This window comes from Helianthus annuus, chromosome 6 (assembly GCF_002127325.2).
Source record: "Helianthus annuus cultivar XRQ/B chromosome 6, HanXRQr2.0-SUNRISE, whole genome shotgun sequence".
NCBI classification, from domain to species: Eukaryota; Viridiplantae; Streptophyta; class Magnoliopsida; order Asterales; family Asteraceae; genus Helianthus; species Helianthus annuus.
In genome coordinates, this window is record NC_035438.2 from 62,656,215 (window position 1) to 62,677,061 (window position 20,847).

General features: G+C 37.3%; 1 protein-coding gene across 1 annotated transcript; it reads right to left on the minus strand.

Annotated features, from left to right (window-relative positions):
- Window positions 1-13,919: 13,919 nt before the first annotated feature.
- LOC110865546 (putative RING-H2 finger protein ATL49) lies at window positions 13,920-15,643 on the minus strand. Its single transcript, XM_022114827.2, has one exon. It carries the CDS (start codon window positions 15,369-15,371, stop codon window positions 14,040-14,042), a length of 1,332 nt encoding a protein of 443 aa, XP_021970519.1. The 5' UTR covers window positions 15,372-15,643; the 3' UTR covers window positions 13,920-14,039.
- Between the last annotated feature and the right edge of the window lie 5,204 nt (window positions 15,644-20,847).

Genomic DNA, 20,847 nt, shown 5'->3' on the forward strand with positions numbered 1-20,847 from the left:
CTCTAAAACATTCAAAACTAATCAGGTATAAAACACCATTGATCGTAAAGAATAAGCATATATTAGATCCCAAACGACAATTAATAATGAAAACGCCAAATATCAGTTCTTACTATTTGATAACAAATAGTGAAAACGCCAAATGTTGGATATATGAATAACGCCATTGAAACATAAACTCATTGTCAAATTTTACTTTGAACAAAAAAACGACTTTGAAACAAGCATAAAGAACAAAACCCCATATCTGTTGCATATGTGTTGCATGATTTGCTGGAACACATATGAAAACGTCATCAAATATTACTTTGTAGAACGGAATCCACATTAGACATCATAGATCTCGAAAGCTTGGAAAGGAGGTAACTGCTAATACGAAATTTTTGGAGTTTTATTTGAAGCAGAATTATAACGCGATTTATGGAGGGGAACGTGGATAATGACAATCGTACCCCTGCATATCATTTAGCGCCCCTGCCACGTGTTCGACCAGGATCCGTTCTCACTGTTTTCACACTTCCAATCGTTTTCTCCTGATCCTGTTTATATATATATATATATATACATAGTATAGTATTATTAATTAACTAACTAGGTTAGAAAGTTGTTGAATGGGTATGGTCTCAAATGCCGTGCACTAGGGGCGCAACTTATAAGGGGCCAGGGGTGCCCGTCCCCGCCGATGTTTCGGTTAGTAGAGTCAATTTTTTGATTTTTCGTCAGAAAATTTTATAAGTACAGAGGCCGGCCCCCACCAATTATTTTGCTTAAATATTCCCGGCCCCTAACAATTTTCTTGTCAAAAAGGATCGGGGAATCGATCTAAACGAGTCGATCAGAAGAGTTCTAGACCAAATCAGATGCGAAATTCATTGATTTGATCTTCATTGCAGCTTGATATACACTTAGAAGTAGATTAAATGTCGTCTGTATTGATTTCACAACGTTACACGAGCTGGCGACACTTCGGCAAAGCTTCGCTACAGGAATCAGAAAGTTACAAATGACAACCAAGACTCACCTATATATAGGGAACCCAGATCGCATGAACTGGAACAGTCCAGGTCGCACGACCTGGTGCCAGGTCGCACGAACTGATCAGTTCAGACCTGTTTCCCGTTTCTTTCGAACTACGTGCCTTGGTCTATCTGTTCTATTACACGACTCGATACAAGACGAAGTAAACAGACATATGCACCAACAAACTCCCCCTTAGATGATAATGAGTCTTCAGTGTGTCGAGTCTTCCCTCTTGATGAGTCTTCTCGCTCTCTCCAAAGTATATTTCTCTGTAAGCATCCTCATCAATCTCTCTCTTCTTCTGTCTTCAGACTCCCCCTTTCGATAAGCTGGGATTGCAGTCTGGAATTCACTATCTGCAAGCTTTCACACGTTCAGGAACGTCTCCTGGCTCTCCGTAGCAACAGGATCAGAAACATGGCTCTAATCTGCATATGCTTATGCGGAAAATCCTCAGGAGTCGAAACCTAGCTCTTTCAAAGCTTTTTACCAGCACATACTCTACCCAAAACATAAGGTTTTTCATTTATAACAATTTTAATCTCTGCTTCACCACTTGTTTTCGAAACACTCAAGTTTGGTTTCAAATTAATGAATCATTTAATCATTTCAAAATCATTTTTCATTTCAAACAAACTCTCCCAACCCTGTTGTTTATCATGTTTAGCACTCGGAATTTTGAAAATCAGCTTTTCAACATCAGTTGTCGAAAATAAGATGAAATAAAATCTTTTTGATTTTTTAAAATTTTATGCTAAAACACATTCTTTTTGGATTTTTTCTTTAATGAAAAGCAGTAAAGAAATATTTACAGACAATATTTTTGTGAGTTTGTGTAAGAGGATCATATCAGTTTTTGAGACAAATCACTAACACCGTTGATCTTGATTTAACTTTAAGTCTTAAACAAATTCACTTCTGATTGTCAGTATTGTTGTCCACTTAAACTTCTACACAAGTTTCAATTGATTCGAGATACGAATTATTGTTTTAAGGACTTAAACTTATTCGCGTGTCCCACCTCAGAATATACTCCTGTATCAAAATTCCTTAGATTCAGTCTTACAGGTGAATATACCAATTTGATATCTGTTCTCTGGGTTAGTGCGAGACCTTGAGAGCTCAGGTATGAACTTCCGTTCAGTCAAAGAGATGAAGGCTCGACTTTAGGTGTGTTCCCTTTAGGGAATCTTTTCTTCAACTGCAATTGATTCATATCTTTCGATATTTTTCAATTTTTATGCAGAGGGTAAGCTTTTAAAGCGTATAAAGTATTATATGAAGTCTAGGCCAATGCTTTCGCAATATCAGAAGACTAGGTATAATACCCCAGATATAAAACAGTATAAAGACCTAGTATCTCAGAATCAGGCAATCTCTCAAACAAGATTTAGGGGGTTACCCATATATCCGAGAGATGTTCCCCACGAGATAAGAAACTATTGATATTTAGGTTTATATCTCAAATTCAATCTACTAGTCGTGCGAAGTCTACTGGCACATCATCAGTGAGACTTGTTTAAAAACATTTTTCTTTACATTTCTTTAGCATGTTGTTATAGTCCACTGATGTACTATCATTTCCTCTTTTTCACAATAAAACTCATTTTTGATGTTTCAATGTTTTTTGACCTTTTTAGATTTTATCATGTTTTTTGGATTTTTCAAATTTTCAAAATTTCTAAATTTTTTTACTCCCCCTAAAATCAAAAATATGTTTCAATTTTTGATTTTCCAAAATTTGAAAATATTGCATTTACTTTCAAAAGAACTGTACAAATAAAATGACAAACTGATGTGAATTGCTTCAATTCGCCATCCACTTGGCGTAAATAATCAGAACTTCCCCTGACAACAAACTATTTTCCCATTATGATTTCAAAACACTTAAATTTGTTTTAATCAAAATTGTTTTTCCGGAAAATTAGCTTTGTTGATTTCACTCATCATGGGGTTTAATTCATCATTTTGTTATTTTAACAACTTGTAGGTTCACTTTTCCTTTTCTTTAACCACTTGAATGAAAGTTAAATCAAGTTCAACTTAATGACCTTGATTAACCACTTGTAAAAAAACTTTTTCTTTTTCTTTAACAACTACAAATAATAGTTTTTACACAAACATTTTTCAAGAATGATGTCGATTCATGCTCCACGATTACCAACTTGGGAGCTCCAGCAAGTCAGGATTTTTAAGTAAAGAATACAGACACCCAAGCCTGACCAGCTTTGGGTGTAACCTGTTCAATTTCACTTGGTCTTTGAACATTCCTTTTTGCTTCATATAATTCTTTTACCCCTTTTTCTTTACCATCGACTATTTTTCCAAAAATATGTTTCACTTTTCCATTAAACGCTTTTTCGACATCAAATTCTTTCTTTTCAGAATAGAATTGATTCGAAATCTCTACTTTTCTAACTTTTTGTTTTAAATTTTCAGTCCGCAATGGTGGAAAGTTGACATCATCCATTGGTGGTACTGAATTTTCTCTTTTTAGCTCAACTTGTGGCTCCTCTGACTTTGACGAGTCAGATTCATCGCCAGAAAGTGGCTCCTTTGCTTCCGAAGAAACAAATTCATCGCCAGATTTAACATCTGATTTCTTAACAACCCATTTTTTATTGTTAAGATTCACATTTCTTTTGTAAAAACGTCTTGAACTCTCACCAACTTCAAATGTAGAATTTTTAAACACTTTAAATTGTTCGGTTGGTGGTTCATTAACAACCAACTTTTCTTTCATGTTTTCAGAGACTCCCTGTTTTGTTTGGGTTGCCTTTGGACAATTCCATGCAATGTGACCAACTTTTTTGCATCTATAGCAAGTTCTTGTTTCCTTTTTGGTTCCAAACACAGTCTTCTCAAACTTTTGTTTTTCAGCAAGAAACTCCTTGTTAGACTGTTTCCAGAAAGCTTTTTCCTTTTCTTCTTCTGAAGAAGCACCTGAAACAAATACGGTTTTTTATTTAAAATCCTTAATATTTTGATTATTTTCAACATCAAAACCCAACCCCTTCTTTTTGAAATTGCTTTTATGATTCGGTTTCTTTTGATGATCTGGACCGAAACCTTTCTTCTTGTTTAAACGTTGTTGAACTCTAGAAGTATATTTAGGTTTTGAAAATCCCATTTTATCTTTTATTTCTAAAAACTTTATTTTTATCAATTTAAAAACTGTTTTAATATTTTCAATTTTCACATTTTTAATTGGAAATTCCTCATCAGAATATAATTTTTCTGAATCATTCAAAGTATATGCTGCTTTGAATGTTTCGTCATTCAAATTATTTTTTGATATCAGAAAATCTTTATTGTAAACCCTTTTGACCAATGATTTCGAACTATCAACTTATGAACTTGAGCTCTCAGGTTCAGACTTTGACTCTGACTCCTCATCCTTATCCAACACCTGATCGACCACTTTCTTTATTAACTCAGACTCATGATCAGTGTCAGACGATGTGAATATGACATCAATGTTGTCTGGTAACTTATCAGTTGTTTCAGACTTTAACTTTATATTGACTGCCTTTTTGTGTTGTTTCGAATTTGGTTTTCTGGGAGAATAACCTTCCCAGATCGGAGGCGGACACTTGTTATAATTTGCACTTTGTTTCTTACCAGTATCCGTATCTTTCGACTTCTTATCTTGAAAAGCTTCAAAACCTGCTACTGTCGGATAGATTCTGTCAATCAAGTAATCAGAACTTGAGTAACTCATTAGCAATCGTCTGATTCATTCTCAATTTTTTCAGTCTCCAATTCCTGCTTCAACTCTGCACACTCTTCAATATGGTGATTGATGGCCTTCTGCTTAGACATCATCACTGTATTCATCATTGTCAAAGCATCTTCCCTTTCTGAGTTTATCTTTTCCAACTGGTTGACTGTTCTGTTCAACACATCATAAGATTCTTTCACGTACTTAACATCGAACAACAATTTTTCTTTCCTATACTTCTTATCTTTCTCTTCACAATGTTTGCATGGTTCCAAACATTTCAGACAAGGTTTCGTGACCTCTACAATCTTCTCAGCAACTTTAGCTTCTTTACTCTGTTCATCCTTCTCTTCCTGAGCAACATTTTCACATTTTATCTCTTTCTTTTCTTTTGCTGCTCGTTTCTCCTTTAGCTTCTCCAATTTATCTGCAAAATAAAATTTGAAACTTTCAGGAGATAAATGAGTTATACCAATGTTTATTTGATTAATTTTTTCATCATCAACACTGCTATCAATTGATGATTGATCAAAGACTGGTGTCTTTTCTGAACTATCTTCTGAAGAAACAGACTCTTCATCTTGATTTTTCTCATCATTTGCAAACACATCCATCCATTCTTTCATCAACTATGGCTCTTGAATGATCTGTGCAATAAATGCTCTAAACATTGAGTTACTTTCAGCTGGAATATATTTGTCCCAGCTAAATCCCTCTGGAAATCTTTCATCTTCTTGATCTGGAGGCATAGTAATACAAGCTTTCTTCTTTCCATCTTCAATCGGACTAGCACGGGATGATGACGGTTGTGGAGCTACCTGATGATATATTGCTTTCCGATAATATTCATTGTTCCCGAAAGGATTCTGAGCTCCACCTGCTTCTCGGTTGGTACATTCCCTCTTGAAATGTCCTTTTTCCCTGCACCGAAAACAAGTAACTTTAGACTTATCAAAACCTACAGTAGAAACATTAGCATCACGTAAGTCATCTCTTCCGGTAATCTGCTTAAATTTCTCATCTCTCCTCAACACGCTCGCTAAACACCACTTAATATCCATTAGCTCCAATTCCTCAGCATCAATCTGATCGTAATCCTCTTTTGTTAACATAGGATTTCCGATTCTTCCCGCAACCAAACTCTCATATGATTCCAACACAGTAACTAGTAATGCCATATGACCTTTAGCAACTTCTTCAGAGAAATTCTGACCGTTCTGAAGATGCAACGCGATATTGCATTGTAGCACATGACCATTACCATTATTTGAGCTTTGAGACTGATAATTTGAAGTTGAAACATTTGGATTAACACTCGGATATGAAGAAAATCCACTGTTGTTGGTTGAACTTTGATTGAGTGATCCGGATGAGTTTTCTGCACTGAAAGCGGTCTGGATCTTTGGACTAGCTTCAACATTTTGAACATTACCTTTGAAATACATCTTGATATCTTGTTGACCACTTGAATTGTTCATTCTAGCGATCTTTTGTTGTTCAAGATCTTGTCCTTCAATTTTTTCAATGAATTGAGCAATTGACAATCTATCATATTCTCCGGTATTCTTCAAAATCATAAGATATGTACCCCATTCTTTTTGAGGTAAAGCATCGGCTAATTTTTCAACCCATTCCTCTCGATCTTTATTGATATCCAACCGACTCATTGAACGCACTAAATGACAATATCTTTCGATAAGAGTCTTTGTAGTTTCACCCGGCAAACTTGAAAATAATTCAAATTCTTTCTTTAATAGTGACTTTTTATTCTTGATCATCTCCGTACTTCCTTCGAATTTTGTACGAAGTGCTTCCCAAATCGAACGTGCACTACCATCATGTTGAAGTAATATGAAAATGTCTTATTTCACAGCTTGTTGAAGTAAACTTATCATCATTTTTTCTGCTTTGTATATTTCTCTCTCTTTATCCGTAAACTCAGCAATATTCTTTATAACTCCCACATTATTACGAGGTCGAACGTACTTACTTTCAATACACTCCCAAGACCTTAGATGATTTGCTTGAACCCAATTCTCGAACTGTTCTTGCCAACCATAATATTCTTCAATGCTCATCAACTTAGGAGGTTTCTGTAACGTTCCCGTTTCATTTTCCATAGTTACATTCTGAGCAACGGTAACAGGAGTACCCGGGGCAGTAGCAAATGCATTATAAAATTCTTCAATGCTCATCAACTTAGGAGGTTTCTGTAACGTTCCCGTTTCATTTTCCATAGTTACATTCTGAGCAACGGTAACAGGAGTACCCGGGGCAGTAGCAAATGCATTATAAAATTCTTTGTCCATGTTTCCGTATCGAAAGTTCACAATAACAAAATTTCAAACGATCTGACTTTTTGAAACGAATTGGAAATTCACACGATCTGAAGTTCAAACGACCTGGAAGTTGACACAATCTGAATATGGTGCGACCTGGAGTCAACACGTATGACCTGATTAAATTTCAAACGACCTGGACCACTTCAAACGATCTGAAGACCTATTAACCACTCCGTACGATCTGAAGAATAAATCTCAAACGATCTGGTACACTCTCACACGACCTGATGACTTGTTAACCAGATCGTACGAACTGGAACATAATTTCAAGCAACCTGGAGATGTTTCAAGCGACTTGAAGCTGTTTCACACGATCTGAATGATTCTCAAGCAGTTTCGGTCCAAAAGTTCATGATTTTATCAATTTTTATCAAGTGTTATGTTGAATTAGGTTCTGATTTGTTCACGAATTGTTCAAAACAGTGTTTTACGTGTTATTTGACAAAATCAGGTCATTTTAACCGTAAAAACTCGTTAAATTTGATGAAAAAGTGTAGAAGAATGAGTAGAAATGAGATTTATCTGTGAAAACAAGCAGAAATGGTAAGAACTCTTCCTCCTGAGCTCTGATACCACTTGTAGGATCGGGGAATCGATCTAAACGAGTCGATCAGAAGAGTTCTAGACCAAATCAGAGGCGGAATTCATTGATTTGATCTTCATTGCAGCTTGATATACACTTAGAAGTAGATTAAATGTCGTTTGTATTGATTTCACAACGTTACACGAGCTGGCGACACTTCGGAAGAGCTTCGCTACCGGAATCAGAAAGTTACAAATGACAACCAAGACTCACCTATATATAGGGAATCCAGATCGCATGAACTGGAACAGTCCAGGTCGCACGACCTGGTGCCAGGTCGCACGACCTGGTGCCAGGTCGCACGAACTGGTCAGTTCAGACCTGTTTCCCGTTTCTTTCGAACTACGTGCATTGGTCTATCTATTCTATTACACGACTCGATATAAGAAGAAGTCAACAGACATATGCACCAACAAAGTTTATACATATTGTCGTATTGAGTTATAATAAAACGTGAAGAACGAGGCTATTAATAAACTTTGATATTTGCTTTTAAACTTGAAGTAGGCTTTTAATAAAGTTTGAAACTAGTTTTTATATAAAAATGAAATCTGAGGGTTGTTTTTATTCCTAAATGAAACTTGTTAACAAAAATGTGAATAATTTAGGTCGTGGGCTGAGTTGTAACTCTTCTTCCAATTACTAACCATTTATCTCGCGTCATCATAAATATTTTAGTTCTTTGTTTGTTAAACATTATTTAGGTTTTTTATGTGTAAAAACGGTCCTTTGAATGGATAAAGATTAATTAGATATTTGAAGATATTATCGTTTGACCCTACTCGAACTGAATCACTGGGCCGAACATATATAACCTGAAACATAGTGATAGAAAAAAAAATTGCTCCCATGACTTTCTGCCCCCAAGGAACTTTTGGTCAAGTTCCACAATTGTCGTGCGGACCGCGACTCAGCCCCTGCACGCAGAACCATATCCACACTTAAAATATAAAAACACTCAGTTGGTTTCAAAGTTCCTACATGGGCTACTCCCGCGGGTGCGCACCTATGTCAGAACAATGGAGACACTTAGTACAGATCTCAGCAGCCAGCAGCCTACAGTCAATTAGCGTGCGCCAGGCTCTGTGCCAAACGATCTCCATGATGATCAATCGTGTAGAGGACAAAAAGTACACAGGATAGTGAATATGGCCAATCAGCATGCGCCATTTCAATGCTCCATGATCTCCAGTAACGGCTGAGAGCAGATGAGAGAACAAGTACATTTGGAAAACAACGTGTAGCCAATCACGGTGCACGATAGTACCTATCTCTGTACACACTACCTGTCGTACCAGATGAGACAAAATGGATATTTCTCGAAAGTGACGTCTGGCCCATATCCTTCTCCAACCCTTCGGCTATAAATATATGTCTTCACCAAAGGTTTAAGGATCAAATTTCTCACTCTAAACACACACTCGTTTCCTCTGTCTCTCTATAAATAACAATACATATTCTAACGTTGGAGCCTGATTAAAAGAAGAACCATGCTTCTCCTCTTAATGAGCTAAGGGTGTTGTTTACTTTTGCACATTTCATCAAGAAGACTCCAGTTCGTATCGATGAAGAGAAAATAAATGATAACCCCCGGTCGAGACTCATATATATAATGTTTTAATTTGGTGGATTACAACCGATGTTTCTTCTATATTACATGGTTTAGAAAATAAAATATTAAATAGCAAGCAATAAAGGTTAGAAATTATATAAACTATACTAGATTATTACCCCGTGTATTACACGGGTTGAAAAAAAAATGTTATTTTATATATTAAATAATAAAACAATATATCTTTAAAAACCCCATTTATTACACGTGTTGAATAAATGTAATTTTATATATTAAATAATAAAAAATATTATATTTTTAAGAACCTCGTGTATTGTAATTTATATTCCAAATAATAAAAAAGTTAAATCTTTAAAAACTCTATGTATTACACGAGTTGAATAAATGTAATTTTAGATTAATAGTATATTAAATAAATATAATTTTGGATTAATGGTGTATTAAATAAATATAAATTTGGATAAAGTCTTATATATAAATTTTAAGTAATCAATATATTTGATAAATAATAAAAATACTAATAATAGTAAAAAATCTAATTTATATACTAAATAATAAATATAAAAGAAAGGCGGAAAACCCCCAAAATAGGTGACTCCAATGAATGACACCTGTCACATATTGGTTTCTTTAACTATATATACTATATCTAGATATAGATGTTCACATCATCGGTTGTTTCAATCGATAACATAATTTGTTTTCATATCATGGATCCATAACCAACGCTAAAAATGTGACAAACAACACTACAAAAAGGGAGGTGGATATGAAATACCGAGTATAAAGTTAACAGAATAGACTATAAAGAAATTGAACTAAAGTAGAGTCTATGGTCTAAATATGGAGTAAAGTGAAATAACAAAGTAAAGTGTGCATGGTCTAAACATGGAAGAGTGAAATAAGTCGTTTTATACTTAAGATTTATAAATATATAAAACTCACATAAATTAAACTAATAATATTTATCCATAAGATATTAAACTAATAATATTTAATAGGAGGGTTATTTATAATATAATATATTAAACTAAATAATATTAGTAGGATGATTATCTATAATTAATTAGAAAAGATTAAATTAAAATAATAATTATCTATAAGAGATGACCTAATATAATGACAAGTGTCCCTAAAGTAGTTTCTTTTATTATATAGTATAGATTGTAAGATAAAATATAATTAATATTACGGATTAGGATCAAATAATATTGTAAGATAAAATATAATTAATATTACGAATTGGGATCAAATACAGAGACTCCTTATTGTAAGAAGAGCACAAAGGCTTCTAAAAAACCCACTAAAAAAAACCCTAAACCCCATCACCCACCTCCAAAACAGTATATATATAGGGGATCGCTAAAATGAAAACCACCTCCAGTTGTAAGAACCGTGAGAACCACTTTCTATCCTTTAAATCAAGAAGATGGATGGATGAGATTGAAAGTAACTAAAATTAAAATTAAATAGATTTTGTCTTATTATGTCTTTAATATTTTAATTCAAAAGGGTAGTATAGTAAAATTACTCTATTTTGTCTTTTTGTCTTTATTATTTTTTTATTACTTTTTTGTTTTATTATATTACTTTTTATTTTTTTAAAAGAATTTTTTTAAGAAAAGCATTTTTAAATTCAAAATTTTTGCACAAGAAAAAAACTTTTACGCGCCGGTTTTTGCACACCAGGTTTTTTAACGCGCCGTTTTTCTCATTCGGCGTTTTTTTAACGCGCCGTTTTTTACACGTTTTTTAAAGCGCCGTTTTTTTCACATTTTTTAACGCGCCGAATCGAAACAAAGACAACTGAATCAAAACTGACCTGAAATAAAATCAAACTTAGACGAGACTGAACCGGCTGACCTGAGACCCGAACCCGAGCCATCGGCACCACCGGCATCACCATCGACACCATCTTCATCGTCGGGCCAGAACACCGCCGCCGCCTCCGCCGCCGCCGACGGATTCGTCGTTGGAACCTTTTTGAAGCTTCTTGTCCCCTGCCGCCGCTGCTTGCCCTGCTGCCGTGCGTCCGATTTGGGCGGCCGCCGTTTCGGCGTTTCTAGCCGTCGTGCGTCCCCTGCCGCCGCTGCTTGCGGCTCCCGTGGTTGCCGGAAAACGGCTTTGCCGTTGGTACAAGTTGCTGAAGTTGATTCTTGTAGATTTAAACAAAATAAAGTATCAATAATGCGTGGGAAAAAGGGGGTTTCGCTGGTCATCATCAAGTGGAGGATTTTTTGAACAAAGATGAGAGATGGTGGTTGGTTTGAGTTCTGATTTGGGTTTCTCAAGACTCAATGTGAAGATGATTTTTGTACAAAGATGAAAGATGCTGGTAAATGAGAGATGAAAGAGGAGAGAGGAGAGAGGTATATAAAGAGTCAATGGTTTAAATGAAGAGAGAGGTAAGATTTGACATTTGGGGTAAATGACCAACTTACCCTTTATGTTGGCATAATCTGATTGGTTGAGAGTGGTTCTCGCGATTCTTACAACTGGAGGTGGTTTTCATTTTAGCGGCTCCCTATATAGTGGTGTGTATATATATATATATATTGTCGAGAGGAGGTGTTTGTGGGGTGGGGGGGGTTAGCTTTTTTTTTTGGGGGGGGGGGGAGGGGGGTAGGTTTTTGGGTGGTGGTGGGGTGGGGTGGGTGTTTAGGTTTTGGGTGGTGGTGTAGTGGGTTTTTAGTTTTGGGTGGTGGTAAACACTTGTCACTCTATAAATCCTTCTTACACTTATAAATTGGAGTTTTTTAGAATAACTTAATCCTTAATATTACGTATAAGTTACTATATTTAAAGGCATAATAAGAGAAATGAAAAAAGAATTTTGGATCACATAATTATGACGTTTGACTTACCCCTTTAGTTTTTTATTGAACTTGGTATCATAGATTTCTAGTCATTAGTCATTGCATGTGCAAACTGAGAAGGTGAGTCGGATTGGATAGCGGCTCTAAGGGGAAACTTTGGCACGGGTGGGGTTAAGTTCACTCAGAACACTTTTGAACATGATCAAAGTTTGGGATTATAATAATTTGTTATTAGGCTGTGAGGTATGGTTTGTAGCGATACATCATCACACATAGATGTCATGTAGGATAAGAGGCTCTATTGTCTTTTATAAATAAAGTCCATTGTATGGGTTAAAAAAGCAGCCCCCCCCCCCCCCCCCCCCCCTCCTATTATTATTATTTTTTTTTGGTTTTAAGGTTTAAAATTAAAGTGGGACCTTCAATTCCATCCATTATTGCTCGCTAATCACTAGACATTAATAGTGCCCCATCAATGGCGCCCGTAGTATGAAAGGGGGCGTTGTTGATGATTTTTTGCTGAGATGGAAGGGGATTGGCAACCCATATCGCGCAGCCTTGGTATAAGTTTGGTCATTGTAAAAACTAAAAACCACTTCTGGACTTTCCACTTCAATGGGTCCCGCATTGGTATGCAATGTTTAGAATTGGAGTTTGTTGATTGATTTGGTGGTATATTACTTAGAATCCTTCATTACATGTGGAAAAAAATATTTTAGATCGGTTGGGTTGACTCTTTTTTTCTTAATATGCGGACCCGGTTGTGATATGCAATGGAGTTTTTAGGTTTGTGTAATACATTTCCAGTGTTATACAGCAGGAACCTACCCACCATTACCCCGGTCCAGTGATCCAGTCTATATTATAGGTCATCTCCGTCAGGCGGTCACTGGTCCAGACTTGAGCAACCACTCCTAACTTGGGATGAGCATGGCAGTAGACCAGTACCGGAAAACGAATACCGGTACGGTAAGGTACCGGTCCCGAAAAAAAAAACAGGAAAAATGGGTACCGGTTTGGTACCGATACCCAATACCAAATGCTCATCCTACCCATTATATTAGAATGAGTAAATTACAGAAATCGTTTTTTATGTATGTCACTTATTGCAAATTGTGTCCTTTATCTTCAATAATTACAGAAAACGTACTCAATGTTTGCAAACCCTTGCAAATGTCCTTTAGCCTTAACTCAGTTAATTTTTTGTGGTTAAATCTGACCAAATGGACCCCACATGAGGGTATTTTGGTCATTTTACTCTCATGTGAGGTCCATTTTAGTCAGATTTAAGCACAAAAATACACCCTCGTGTGGGGTCTATTTGGTCAGATTTAACCACAAAAATTAACTGAGTCAGGGCTAAAGGACATAACTTGCAAGGGTTTACAAACATCGAGTACGTTTTCTAAAATTATTGAAGATAAAGGACACAGTTTGCAATAAGTGACATAGATAAAGGACGATTTTTGTAATTTACTCGATGTCAGTAGACTTCTTCATAATTAGGCAGGTAAATAAAATACAACTCAAAGGAGATTAGAGTAGCTAGTGTCAAAATCATCCTATCTCATCTAAAGTAGGAGTCATTATCAAATATGTCAAAAAATTCAAGCACAAACCTACTTAACACACGCCAATATTACAACCTAAAAGTACTTTAATTTTCAAACATAACTAACTACTTCTCTTTGAAAAACATAACCATCTTCACCAAACTATCATTTTAGACATAATGCTACAAACACTAATCTCGCTAACCAAAACAATTTAGCCATTTGGGGCGCGGTTACGCTTGTACTTCTGTGTTTAGTCGATATAAACAAACGCCTAAACCGTTTCATTTTCTCAAAGAATAAACCAAAAGAAACTAATCATGAAATGCATACACTTTGTAATGAGGTTTCATAAATTTTAATCAAGTGTTTAGTTCCTTTGTACTAATAAGAATCTTTAAGAAAGTAGAAACATGTTTTATGGCAAAATTCTAAACATTTGTGGACAAAGATGAATGAACAACCTTGTTTTTCTGCTTGCACATAAGCCACATCAGACTCCTTTTTGCCAAAGATGGTGGACTTGGTGCTACTTGTGGTTCAACATTGTTACCACTCTGCGTTTCGTGATCATCACAACCCACCTCTTTCGATTCATCTCCCGTAACATTCTGTCGAAGCAAAAACTGTAACGAGAAACTCCCCATTGGCGGTGGCTCAATGGTGGCTGCCACCGACACCGTTGAATTAGGCTTTTCTTTCTTCCCTCTAAGCCAAATCTTGGACACTGAAAAGCTCTCCCTCCTAATACTGCCACCATTAACACTTCTAAACGCTTCAATACCGCTAAAATCCCGTCTAGAATCGCCTCCACATTCCGACATTGCTGGTCTGTGGCCAGGAGTGATGGGGAGATTTGACTTCTTGTAAGCTTGTTTCTTGATTTGGGTCCTAACTTGTACATGTAATGATGCATTATCATCCATCACATACTCAAAAGATCCCATTGAGAAACACCTCCTACCATCAATATTCTTACTATTCTCATCACCACCACAACCACCACCATCACCACCACCAACACCACCAATATCCACATTCTTGAACTTACCAAGCTTAACTGCAACCACTTTCTCCTTACCCTCCTCTTCCTTCACCTCATTTTGACCCGAATTCGAATGCGCAAATTCAGATTCTTCATAGTCATGTACATCACCACTAAATTGGGAAGTCACCCTTTGAAAAGTGGGATCAGCCACAATATCTCTAGAACTCTCACCAGCTTCAAGAACAAGCACAATTGGTGAACAACAAGTGTTTGGATTATAATCAATAACCAAATTACTTCTACAAAGAGGGCAAGTGGAATGAGACAACAGCCATGTATCTATACAATCCATATGAAAAGCATGGCTACATTTAGGCAACAATCTAAGACTATCATCACCCTCAAACTCACACAAACAAACAGCACAATCAAAAGGGTCTTTCACACCAACTATTGACTTGTAGGTGAACACAGGAAGTGTGTCAATGAAAGATTGGTCAACTCCAGAGTCATGAAGAGTGAAGAGTTGCTGTAACTGGCCTTGTAAAGCAGTCACATTGTCATATTCATCAGGGTCTCTATTTGATGGTTTTACAAGAAATCTAACAAGAAGATGAAGTAATCCAGAAACGAAGAAGATTATAGCAAGGATTATGATGATTAGCAAAACACTTGGACTCACATTGTTGCTTAAGTTGGATATGTCTCCGGTGGATTCATACGGCGGCGGCGGCGGTGGTGGTGGTGGCTGAAAAAGAAGCATTTTCTGATCCATTTCTTGAAATAAAAAAAAAAAGATTGAAACTTTTTATATAACTTGAAGTAAACCCATGTCACAAATCATGTGAAATGAAGAACCCATGAAGGGATTTTGTTAATTTGAAGATTTTTGAACTGAGTGCTTGAATGTGGAGTCTGCAAGTTAAAGATCTAGAGAGAGATTGTAAAGAGAGAGAGAGATTGAAGATGACAGACTGTAAGGAAATATTAATCAGATGAGCTAGCATAGCAATGGCATTGATCTATGGAAACATGTTTGGTCATGGTCAATCTGAAAAAGATAGTAATTGTTTTATTATTTCATCATGAATTAAAAGTGCTTTGATGGGGCTGTTTTTTAGTTGACTTTTTAGATCCAATGGCAAAGAGACACCACATCAATGCACATGTAACACACACTTATTAATATTATAATAGTGATGGAGCCAATAATAATGTTTTGGAAGCAATTCAAGAAAGTTAATAAACTATAAACTACTCCAAGAAAACAAAATCTTGGAAGTTGGAGCAATATGCTTCTTTTTTCTTCTGAATGAATTCTATTTTCACACTTCTATGTAATTTTATAGTTTTTTTATCAAACTTTTATTTTAAAGACTGGATAAATATATTTGTGGATTAAAAAATTGCCTATAGCAAGGGACTAGAAAAGGGGTACATGAGATTAAATGAAAGAAAGATGCCAAATTAACAGATACATTTAAGGGAGCAAAACCAATCTAAACTTTTTATCTTTGTCCTCTCTCTCACCCACAAAAAAAAAAAAAAGCAATTTGATATCTTCAAACATGTTAAGGATGTACAGCCTTCAAATGCACTTTATCATTTTTGGTACACTTTATCATTTTTGTTGCTAGATACTTTATCATTTTTGTCCTCCAAATGCACCAATAAGTCTGTATAGCCTTCTTTATTATTTTTGCATAAATAGGTAGCACGTTACAACATTGGCTTACTACTTACCAGATGTCGTTTGCACTTTGCAGGTTTGTAGGATATACTCCGAGTTCACCACGCATGTTGCACAAAACCGATTCCACGGATAACTTTCTTTTTATCAGAGTTTCACATGTCGTGATTCTTTCCGTTTCTACTTTCCAAGCAAATATATTAACGGTTTTATCAAAAAAAAAAAATTGAATGGTAAATTTATGTCACTGACGGACCACTAACTAAAGCATCATCGTGCCACCAGCAAAACCACCCGATCATACATCTTCCCTAGGCAATAATGCCTATATACCAATTCGGGAGGAAGCTCACTCAATAAATCTTGAAAAAAACCCTCTTGTGGGAATCAAACCCGGGACCTGATTGTCCCTAAGCCTAATCCCACCCCAAGATACCACAAGGCTATAATGTCATGGCAACGGTTTTATCAATTTATATATATTACCTCAAGTTGTTTGATTTAGTTACAATCATGTTATATTATCAAGTTAGAACCACCGACAAAATAATATGATGGTGTTAATTGTTTTTTTTTTTTTTAACTGCAAATTTCTTTACTCTTATCATTTGTGTGACTTGAATTCAAGACCTCTCCCTCCTAGGGTGTTTAAAGGTTTTGTCTTTACTGACGGACCACCACCTCATTAGTGGTGTTAATTGTTTTTTCATATTCTAGCATATTTCTTTGGGTATATTAAAATGATCCCTGCGTACATTACTAGTTGAAGGTTGCAACAAGTTAACAAAACCTCATACTTTTAGAACAGGTAACCTTCTAGCGATAAGGGTGAGAGGGGTGGTCACCTCTTGAGGGTAACTTCCCGTCAATGATTTCTTGTCATGTCGACTTCACTCTCCAACTCCCCTCTTGCCCTTAATCACAAGGGTGGTTCACCCAAACCATTTAAAAAAACAAGGGTGATTCACCCAAACCATTTAAGAAAAAAAAAATGTATGATTAGTTAGAAGAGAGTGAGGTCCACTATACACATCTCTCTCTCTCTCTCTCTCTCATCTTCCCTCCTCTCCCCTTGTGCGGTGAACACTCCCCGAATTCACTCCCCCCATGAGGTGACTTAGTTGATGGCGGCGGTGTTCCTGCAAGGCAAACTAACTCCCCGCATCACTCCCCGCACCCACCTCTATCACCCTAACATTAAACAAATATGTTTATATTTTACATAAATAGGAATATTTGAAGAAAATAAACTTTATTGATGACGTCCAATTGAGAAAGCAAAAAAGGTGGAGAAATTAAATTCTGAAATGTATAAACTGTATTGGATAAGGAGAGTGGGCTTGCCATTTGCCAGAAAAGAAAAAAGATTTTATGGTCAAAATCTCAAAGGTATAGAAAGTCAAAGTAAACAGAGTTAGGTGGTAAAAGAAGTCATATGAAAGTCAAACTGGAACCAATTATTATTGACGTACATGTAAGCCAGCACAAATGACACACTCCACGTAAAGGGAAGATGTCCAACTTTATGTCTCTTTATGGCAAAAAGTTTTTAGATGTAACATATAGTCATACTCTATATTGTTAGTTCAACCACATTTTGAAAAACATAGTGATTTTGAGTAACTATATTCTTTGAAAACACTATTGTTATTCATGAAATAAGAGAGTTACTTGCCGGAGCCTGCCACGTCGAAATAGCACGAGAGGTCCTGTTCTTCTCCTGGAATAACGGTCTGACCTCTCCTTCTATCTTGATCCTGCGGCTCCCTCTCCAGGTCGGTTCATATCCTTCGGTGGTCTGGTTTCTCGTCCCTTTCATCCCTCCTTTCCCGCAGTGGTTTCTTGATTCCTTCGGGGCTTAGTGGGTCTGATATTGATCGCGGCTATCTGAGTATAGTTCAGCTAGATCGATTCGAATCCCATTAACACCTTTAGGGTCAGGCGGCTGCTGTTTCGTTTGTTTTTCTCGGAGGGGCAAGGGGATATCTTGATATTCGTGGAAGTTTGGTGTCATCTGGGTTCCGGGGACTTACATTCGCCGCCTAAGCTCCTGTTGGTTGCTGGAAGAATTATGATGATGGATGGTGAAGGAGAGCCGGATAATGGGGGTCCGTGGCAGGATGTAAACTACCGGAAAAATTCCAAGGGCAGAGGGGATGGCATTGAATGGACTTTCCTGGTGCAAAACATCTCGGAGAAGGTAACTAGGAGTATTTTATGGAGGGCATTTAAGCCGTTTGGTTTTGTCTCGGATGCGTATGTTGCCAGAAAAAGAGATTCGAGGGGGAGGTGTTTTGGGTTTGTTCGATTTGTCGGTGTGGAGAATATGAAAGAGACGTTGGCCTTAATGAATTCTGTGATAATGTTTAACATGAAAGTTGTGGTTTCATTAGCCAAATATGATAAGGAACATAAGAAGATAATATATCCCCCAGAGAAGATGGGTCGGAACGTTTGGAGACCAAAAGACGGACAACAATAGAACGAGGAACAAGGAGGTGGTATTGGGAGAAACGGCAATAATCCGTCGAAGAACCGAGTTCCGAATCAGGGGTCGTCATCCAGGGAGGATTCTCAGGGCGGAAGGTCGTGCGCGGATCTGTTCAAAGGAGGTGAAGGGGGTAACAAGAATGGAGCTAAGGTTGTCATTGTTGAGGGTAAAGGTTCCATGTACCCTATCCATTGTATCGGGAGGTCTGTGATAGGAGAGGTCAGAAATGCTATGCCAATAAATAAAATGAGGCAATCTATTGAAGATGAAGGAATGAATGAAGTTGGTCTGTCGTTCATTGGTGGTTTAACATTCCTGTTAACATTTAGAGATAAGGAGTACGCGAGGGTCTGCATGGATCTGCATGAAGGTTATTTCAAGTCGGTCTTTTCTAAGTATCATCTCTGGAATGGCGAAGAAGTCCCTTACAGCAGACTGGCGTATTTGAACATTACGGGAGTTCCTTTTATTATCCGGGATAATACTTTATTTGATAACATTGGTGGATTGTTTGGTAGAGTTGTAGAAGGTTCGGATTTCTCATGGCAGGAAGAAGATAATTCTAACGGATCAGTGACGGTAGTGACCTCTGTGCCGTCCAAGATTGATGAGGCGGTAGTTGTTAAGTGGAATAATAAATCAATAGTAGCTTGGGTGACGGAGGTAGTTCAAAAATGGATACCGGAGGTGGACGCACCATCTATGTTGGGTTCCCAGGAGTCGGAATCGGAGATGGAATCGGACTCAGAAGATGAATTAACGGATATGGAGGAAGTGGAAGATGGTGAGTTTAGGCAAAATGGGGACGGATCAGGAGACCGGAATGATGTAGCCAACATGGTCGACCGGCCGGAAAATCCTCCGGTGGATAACGAACAGGTTCTGGACAGTCAGGAGGCAGTGGAAGTCCATGGGTCATTGTCAGATAGTGATGTTCAGGTTCCCAGAAGTTTGCATGGGGATGGTACAAAGGTGGCGCATGGGGATGGAATTAATGTGGCAGTAAATGGTCACGTGGAGATTCTAAAAAACAAATTGAATGAAGGGCCTAACAAGACAATTTCGGTGGAGAGTGGGCCAAGTGTTGATCCAAATAATAATGGCCCAATTATAGGCCCAAATCTGGGAAAAAGGAACAGGGAGGAACGGAGTCCACCATCAATTGGGTCAACTCAGGGGCCCACCCAGAGGATATTTCTTCAATCCAATATGCCCACTGTTGAGCCATTAGATCTTAATACCCCTGCTCGCGAAAACTCTGGAAACACCGCCGGTAATGTTGGTGAAATCAGTGGTAACTCTCCTATCGATCACCCGGTGGCCTTGGTAACCCCCGACTTAGGGTTTAACCCTAGGGATTGTGCCTCGGGGGATTTTGTTGGGGACAATACATCGGGTGAGGCTCCTCGGAATGATCTCGCAGAAGAGGTGGAAGCCACAATCAGTGTCGGGAACTTAATTGGGGTTGATCTGAATGGATTTGTGCCAGAAACTGAGAGGTTAGTAGCAGATGAAGGTGTCCAAAATGGTTTTAGATGAATTGTTTGTCCATAAATTTAAGGGGGGTGCGGGACAGCCGCAAATCGGACTGGATACGGGGCTTGAAGACTAGTTATGGAATTCATTTTATTGCTATTCAAGAAACTAAGTTACAAGATGCGGAGAACTTTAAGTTTAATCAATTCTGGGGAAGAGCTGAATTCAACGTAGCTGTGGAAAATTCTCATGGAAGATCGGGGGGTCTAGCGTGCATCTGGTGTCCGTCTGTATTCAGGTGTGTTGATATAATTAAAAGCAGATTCTTTATTGTGGTTTCAGGTTTCCTTGTGCAAACCGGGTGTAAAATCAACTATATGAATATATATGCTCCTAATGAGGCGGGAGGCCGCCGAGCTTTATGGGCGGAAATATTGGATATTAAAAATGCGATACAAGGTCTATGGGTCATGATAGGGGATTTTAACGAGGTTAGGGACGCAACCGAGCGTCTCAATTCTGAATTTGTGGAAGCCAATGCGGATGAGTTTAATCGATTTATTCTTTCAGCTGGTGTGGTGGAATATAATATGG

Bases quoted from the DNA above. Each gene is read 5' to 3' on its own strand.
- LOC110865546 (XM_022114827.2), bottom strand. From the start codon at position 15,371: ATGGATCAGAAAATGCTTCTTTTTCAGCCACCACCACCACCGCCGCCG.